Source organism: Leptonychotes weddellii, unplaced genomic scaffold (genome assembly GCF_054177405.1).
Source record: "Leptonychotes weddellii isolate Sample4059 unplaced genomic scaffold, ASM5417740v2 HiC_scaffold_8925, whole genome shotgun sequence".
Lineage (NCBI taxonomy): Eukaryota > Metazoa > Chordata > Mammalia > Carnivora > Phocidae > Leptonychotes > Leptonychotes weddellii.
This window is the reverse complement of record NW_028060602.1, coordinates 1-8,074: the sequence shown is the minus strand read 5'-3', so window position 1 is coordinate 8,074 and position 8,074 is coordinate 1. Positions and strand designations below refer to the sequence as shown.

The 8,074-nt window shown below is 37.2% G+C and overlaps 1 protein-coding gene across 1 annotated transcript; it reads right to left on the bottom strand.

The window, feature by feature from the left end:
- Positions 1-312: 312 nt before the first annotated feature.
- On the bottom strand, positions 313-7,236 carry LOC145719985 (protein virilizer homolog). The gene is made up of 3 exons (XM_081811627.1): positions 6,048-7,236; positions 1,535-2,026; positions 313-505 (listed from the first exon to the last, which is right to left on the bottom strand). The coding sequence occupies exons 1-3, from the start codon at positions 7,061-7,063 to the stop codon at positions 328-330; spliced, it is 1,686 nt and encodes a 561-aa protein (XP_081667753.1). The 5' UTR covers positions 7,064-7,236; the 3' UTR covers positions 313-327.
- Positions 7,237-8,074: the final 838 nt, after the last annotated feature.

The following is an 8,074-nucleotide window of genomic DNA, read 5'->3' as shown; positions in this document are numbered from 1 at the left end:
TTGTAAATTCGAGCCACATGTGAGTGTAGAGATTACTTAAACATAATTTTAAAATCTTAAAACAAAAACAAAAACTGAACATTTGAGTTCACCTTCAAGCTACTTCCATTTTGATTAGGAACTTCAACTATCCACCAATTACCATGATTTTCCAGGAAAAGGTACTTGTGACAATTTCCTAAAAATCTTTTTAAGAACACCATATAAAATACTTTCACAAAGGGTACTTTCAAGAAGTAACAGAGTATTACTATATATATTATCAAAACATGATAAAGTACTAATTACAGATATTCAAAGGCTTTTTCCTTCACATATCATAAATGCTTAAGTAACTTCAAGTACCATACCTTGCAATTTAGCATTATTTTCATCTGCTTTACAAAGCTTCAAGAGAGATGCTGCATGCTGTTCTAGCATTTGGACATCACTGGAAGACTGAACCACCACCAAAATAAGTATGCATGCATAATTATAAGCTACTGACTTCTTAGACTTGGAATCACTGAAACAAAATAAGGTTTTAAAGTTTTTGGTATGAAAGCAATTTTTCCAGGAACAATTTTAAACATTTTTTTCTATTTGGTTTTAAAGAGACCAAGGAATTTTACAATGAAACACGACTAACTCCCTGAAGACAAGAAATTAGATTTTAAAGTTCACTTCCAACTCACTTGAAAACACTACTTAAAAGTATATAAACAAAGCATATGCATCACAATGGAGAGTGAAATTCTATTAAGAAAGAAGATCAAAAGAACAATGAAATATTAACAAGTATACTTCATCAGCAATGAAAGATTCGGAAGTATACTTCAATGGTCTCCTTTAAAATTTTGTTCACTCTGGATAAGTAGGAATAAGTGTGATGAATCAACCTACTGCCATCATCACTGTCTTCTACCTTAAAACTGCTGAGGTTAAAGCCACTGCCTTTCCTAGTCCCCCCAAAAAAGATCTGTCACTCAAGGAGTCATATCAAGACCCTCTTGTGAGGCCAGTTACCTGGATGTCACTGCTTTGTATGACACGAGCCAGGAAGACCATGTTTATCTCCTCAGACACTAAAATCAATCCTCTGCCCTACTGGGCAGCTCTTGAAAACTAGTATCATTCTAAATTCCCTGCTGACATTCAATCAAAGTACTTCTGAAACCAGAGCACCATAGTCTAAAGGCAAGGGAAAATTCAAGATAGCAAGACAGTCCTCATTACTCTGCAAGTATATATTCTGGTGCCTTAGGATTCCCCTACACACAAATTAGCAAGAGATCTATAGTTGTAATCTTGTAATCTTGTCAATACCACGGGGAAACTGGAAGAAGCTTCTAAAAGATCCATTTTGTTGCTTTACAGACACATCTTATATTTTAGAAATTTCTATCATTCTAATCCTTAATTAACAAATTATGTATTATGTCAAAAAATAATTATAATAATTTTTACTTTCAAACAACACCTTTTAAGAAACTAGCCCTTTACTGATGTAGTTTTCCAGTATAATAGAAAATTTAAGAAGTAAAAAGAAAATTACCCTAAGGCTTCTTTGGAATAGTACTCCATTAGAGTAATAAGACTTTGGAGATTTTTCTCAAGACTGAAAACATGGCCAACAGCTGATCTTCCCACAGGATTGAAAGTAATCAAATAAAGATTGTGAAGGGTTCCCAAAAGATCTGAATGGTCAGTTTCTTCACTGGCTGTGCAACGCTGAAAATGGCTGAACAGTTCTGTAATACACTGCAATGTCTGTGTTGAGTCCTGCAGCCACAAGGCAAATGCATCGTCAATAACACCATCAGATTGAAGACCCTCCTCTTCATCTTGATCATAAAGGTGACACAGAGCTCGGATCAACAAATTTGTTGCTTCATATTCCGACATAAAAAAAAGAAGACCCTTCTGTGACTGTGCAAGAAACTTTAAAACATCTTTTGTGGCTTGCAGCACACCAGGGTGGGCACTTGTTACTGGAATTGACAGAAGCAAGGTAACTAACTCCAAGAAGTGATGACTATGAAGATACCTGTAGAAAAATTAATTGATATATATTATGTCAGTGTAAAACATTCTTCATTTATTCAGTATTCATTAGATAGGAGAGGCATAAAAATTTTAATGGCCATAATCCTTATCCTTAGCAATATACTACTTTAACTAAAAACATAACGTGGCAGCAAGTCTTCTCTCCACTGGGTCAAATAAAAGTGGAAATTATGTGAGGCTTTTTTCTAGCTAACATTCAACGGATATTTGACATATAACCGTTGGCAAGTATTCTCTTTCCAGAATCAACCTTGATTTTAAATTCTGGGTCTTCTTGGGGTGCCCGGGTGGCTCAGTTGGTTAAGCATCTGCCTTCAGCTCAGGTCATGATCCCAAGGTCCTGGGATCGAGCCCTACGTCAGGCTCCCTGCTCAGAGGAGAGCCTGCTTCTCTCTCTCCCTCTGCCTATCTGTGCTCTCTGTGTCTCTGTCAAATAAATAAATAAAATCTTTAATTAAATTAATTAATTAATTCTGGGAATTAATTAATTCTGGGAATTAATTCTGGGTCTTCTTTCCAGACCACTCATCAAATGTTCCTTTTTCACCATGGTCCTACTCTATTCATGGTACACCAGTATATCTGAATTAGTGTACCTAGGAAAAATTTAGTACATATACTATAAAAAATTTATAGTTTATTTAAAGTTTATTCATATTTACTATAGGCAGTATATCTGAATTAGTACCTCTAGAGAAAACAAATTCAAATTATCCATTTTTAGTATTTGAAGAGTTAATACTACCATACGTAGCACTTTTATCAAACCCAAGAACCATTTTTTAGCATACATAGTTTTAGTAGAAAAAGTGTGAACTTACTCAACACCCCAAAACAGACACAAATGCTACTGATAGAGTATTTTCACTGTCCTAAAAACATTGTGCTCCACGTATTGTTCCTCTCCCTCCCCCTAACCCCGGCAATCACTGATCTTTTTACTGTCTTCATAGTTTTGCCTTTTTCAGAATGTCCTATATTTGGAATCATAGAATATATAACTACCTCTCATATTATTCCTTAAACTCAGATTTCTACTTTAGGATAATAAACACCCCCAGTAACTTCTTGACTATGAAGGCAAACAGAACTCTCAAGAAGACAAAACCCCATAACTACTATGTTCAAAGAGTATCTTTAACCACCTTGTGGAGTGTTCAGAAAATAGTTAACACTGCAGGCAAGGCGGGCCCTTGGTCAGCATCTGGGAACTTGGATTTGGGGAGGGTTCCCATCACCCAACTGGTAAGAATGTTCACTGTGCCTAAACTGTTTATGCAAACAATATGGTTTACACTGAACACCTGCTTTAGTTCTGAGAGCCTGGGATTCTGTTACACAGTAGATTTTGGGGGCCTATGTGGCTATCCTCCAGTAATAAGCTTGGATGTTGAGATTCTAACGAGCTTTCTCAGTATGCAACATTTCGTACACATTGTCACAATTTCTTGCTGGGGGAATTATGCAGGTCCTATGTGACTCCACTGGAAAAGGACTCTGGAAGCCTCTGACTGGTTTCCTCGGGTTTCTCCCTATGTACCCTTTTCCTTTGCTGATGGTGCCTTGTATCCTTTTGCTGTAATAAATCATAGTTGTGAGCACAGTGCTGAGTCCTGTGAGTACCACTGGCAAATCCTGAGAGTGATCTTGGAGACTTACACAGAGGACATTAGAGCCTTATCATCACTTCAAACTAATCCTTCCAAAATGCAAAATTACTTGTGCTTTCAAAATTCACTGCCCCTCCTAATTTACCAGTTTCTGTCAATAAAACCCCAGTTCCAATAGTTACCCTAGCTAGAAACCTGAAAACATCTTTAGCTCCTTCTCACTTTCTCTTAGCTATTAGGTCCAGTTGTCAAGTCCCAGTAACTGCTCTTTCACAAACTCTCAATATTAGCACAATTCCCTGTAAGTGCCACTATATTAAGTACTTAACACAGTACAAACTAGACTGGCTCATCTACTTAACTCCAATTTCTTTTCCATTGCAACAACCTTACAACATATAATCTTAGAATACTACTTTGATCCTATCAAATCTACTACTCCAAAATAGTAAAGATCTTCCCACATTCTAAAAACAAAATCCAGGGATGCCTGGGTGGCTCAGTCAGTTAAGCGTGTGCCTTCGGCTCAGGTCATGATCTCTGGGTCCTGGGATCGAGTCCTGCATCAGGCTCTTTGCCTAGCAGGGAGCCTGCTTCTCCCTCTGCCTGCCATTCCCCCTGCTTGTACTCTCTCTCTCTGTCTCTGGAAATAAATAAATAAAATCTTTTACAAAAATAAAAATTAAAAAAATAATAATAATAAAGGGGCGCCTGGGTGGCTCAGTCGTTAAGCGTCTGCCTTTGGCTTGGGTCATGATACCAGGGTCCTGAGATCGAGCCCTGCATTGGGCTCCCTGCTCAGCAGGAAGCCTGCTTCTCCCTCTCCCACTCCCCCTGCTTGTGTTCCCTATCTCACTGTGTCTCTCTGTCAAATAAATAATAAAATATTAAAAAAAAAAATTAAAATAAAAAAATAAAAACAAAATCCAAATTCCTCAGCACAGCATTCAAGGCCCTTTACTTCCTCAAGTCTGATACTTAAATGTACCTTCTCCAGTTACGGAGGAGAAAATAATACTTAATAAGCCTTTAATTACCAGTTTCCCTTCCGTGACTGAGAGCATTACTCCCTTCCTTAGCGTTACTACCCTCCGTTATCTCAGTGTATGACCTCGCCTCTTACCTTATTAAAAATTAAGTGATCAGTGCAAAGTGCCTTGTCTCCTTTACTGTCTCCATACTACAAATGCATCCATATTTGTACACACATAAGATTTCTTTTCTTCTGTTCAAAGCCAAACCCCTACACTTGTACTCTTGACTTCATCTCCTACCAGACCCTGCTCTAGCATTATCATCTTTTGTTCCTGAAAGAACTCAAACTTAGGCAAGACCTAACAGCTCAGCTAAAAACAGGAATGGACAGGTACAGATTTTAGAATGGACAAGCACCCCATTTTCTGTTAATGCAGTAATGCTCCAAATGAAGGTAAACATTAATCACAGAAATAAGGAATAACATAATAAAAATGCCATTTTCCCATTAGCTAGCAAATCATTTACAGGCAAAATGCAAAAAAAGTAGCAAAAATTAAAACAAAATTTAAAAATCTACTGTGAGAGCTAATCCTAATAATGGCAAAACTCTACCAACAAATAGATTTAGAAAGGGGCACCTGGCTGGCTCAGTCAGTAGAGCATACGACTCTTGATCTCTGCAAGTTGAAGCCCCACATTGAGCATGGAGCCTACTTAAAACAACAACAACAAATAGCATAAATAAGTAGTAACTGAACCTTAAAGATATTAACCAGGTCTGTAAAATTAAATTAATAAAATATAAGTTTAGGGGCGCCTGGGTGGCTCAGTCGTTAAGCGTCTGCCTTCGGCTCAGGTCATGATCCCAGGGTCCTGGGATCGAGCCCCGCATCGGGTTCCCTGCTCGGCGGGAAGCCTGCTTCTCCCTCTCCCACTCCCCCTGCTTGTGTTCCCTCTCTCGCTGTGTCTCTCTCTGTCAAATAAATAAATAAAATCTTTAAAAAAAAATAAAATAAAATATAAGTTTAACTTGCAATGTAAGAGAGATAAAGTACAAATAGGTTCACATAGAAAAGCTCTCTCCTTCCTGGGCCATCCTCTTGTATCACACCACCTTCCCAGAAGCAACTCTATAGTTCCTCATTTATTCTTGCTCATAGACATGCTTATCTAAGCACTGTTGTTGACTAACACTATCTTTAACTTACATCACTATTACTACTTTAAGTGCTAATAAAATATAGCTCTCCCACAGTAGTATACTTTTCAGTTTCACTATTATCTACTTTGAAATACAGAATATCCTTACACAGATATGCACTGCTTACAGACAAATTTAAAAAAACAAAATCAACCACATAAAATTGCCTGCAGTAATCTGAAATATATTTTCCCAAACCAAAAATGTCTTACCTAAAGAGAACAGGGTATGGATCATCCCTTTCTGGAGGTCCAGTAATACGTGCCATTGTTGGGAAAGACTTAACAGGCGGCTGGATCATTGTATGAGGTGCAGTTTCCATTAAATGGAAAACTTCTTCTAGGAGGTTAATAAGCTTTTCTATTTCCCCTTCACTTATATTTGAGGATTCCAAAAGATCCATATCCATTGAAGACTCTACCTCATTTTCATATTCTGGGTTTGTTCTCTCAAGTCCAGTATCTGTGTCATGATCAGGTTCACTGTGGTTAGGAACAGATGAAGTCTTCTCTGCTAAATGGTCACCAAGTCTTTTAATCTCTGACAAGATTTCATAGAAATGACACTTCTGAAGAATAGCCGAACCAGCCGTGACAACTCTCACAGTCTGATCTAAAAGTATGAGCTCCAGAAGTTTTTGATAGCCACTTTTTTCATTCTGCCTACCTCTTAAAAAAGCTTCCATTCCTTCTGTCATACTAATGACACTGTCCAAAGCTTTAAAAGCATTTAACTTAAGGGAAGATGAGACATGATCAGCAAACAGGAGCTCAAATAATCCATTGATTACTCCTGCTTGTAGCAATCCCATGACACCTTGAGTCCCACATTCTGCTAGTGAGGACACTAATTTGGTCCCAGCTTTGAGTTGTCGGACATTTAAGGCAATGGGCTGGCGAAGAGCTACTTGTAAATTTAAAGCTTGCATGGTCCACTCTACCAACTGGCCAAGAGAGTCTTGTTTTGTGTTTTTCAACTGCAAATAACTTAATCCTTTTATTATTAAACTTGGAATTTCTTCTAAAGCTGTTACCCATTTTGCACCTCTATCTTCCCGATACAAATCTAACAGTTCAGTTAACTTCACTGAAGCTTCTACTGCCCCTGAATTTTCTTTATCTGGACCTTGATCCTTCATTCTACTGATTTCAATTTCAAAAGTAGTCTTGTAGGGACAGCTGAAGTATAAGAGTGGTACAAGCTCCCTGTCATATGGATCATATGTCATAGGAGGAACTGAAGCTAAGTCTTCAGGAGTGTATTCAACATCAAAGTTCGGATACTTAAAGGTTTCACGTTCCAAGTCAGCAATTCCATCTTCATCACTGGAAATTTGTTCATAACCATCATCCCCTGAAAATCAGTTTGAATAATATTTAAATATTATATCACTGTTGTTTAATGCAAAAAATTTAGCTAATCAAAAAAATAAGAATTAATGATTTTTAAACAAAATTAACTTCTGCCCCAACATCTTATCAACTACATTTTATAATTTTATAAATTTTTTCTAATTTTTATTTTATAATTTCTAATTTTTATTTTTCTAATTTTATGATTTTATAATTTCTAACAGAATGAATTTCATTTTGTAAATTTTATAATTTCTCATAGAATTTCTATATATTTTATAGATGTATAATTTTATAATTTCTAATAAAATAATTAATGAGAAACTTCATAAGCAAAGTCCTCTATCTGTTCAAATTTACAACTAACTCTGCTACAGATATCTTTTCCTCACAGAAATAAAATTAGAAATGTCATAAAGTAACAAAAATACCTCTCAGGGGCAACTGGGTGAGACAGTCCGTTAAGCAACTGCCTTCGGCTCAGGTCATGATCCCAGGGTCCTGGGATTGAGCCTGCTTCTCCCTCTTCCCTGCTTGTGCTTTCTCTCGCTATCTGTCTCTCTCAAATAAATAAATAAAATCTTTTTTTTTTTTAAGATTTTTTATTTATTCATTTGAGACAGAGATACAGAGAGAGAGCATGAGCGTGGGAAGAAGCAGAGGGAGAGGGAGAAGCAGGCTCCCCGCTGAGCCAAGAGCCCGATGTGGGGCTCAATCCTAGGACACCAGGATCTTCAACCTGAGCCGAAGGCAGATGCCCAACCATCTGAGCCACGCAGGTGCCCCCATAAATAAAATCTTTAAAAAAAAAAAACCTCTCTCAAAAGGGAAGAAGTTAACCTTGCCCTCATGAGAGAGCATTTTTAAGTATTTTTAAGATGGAAAAA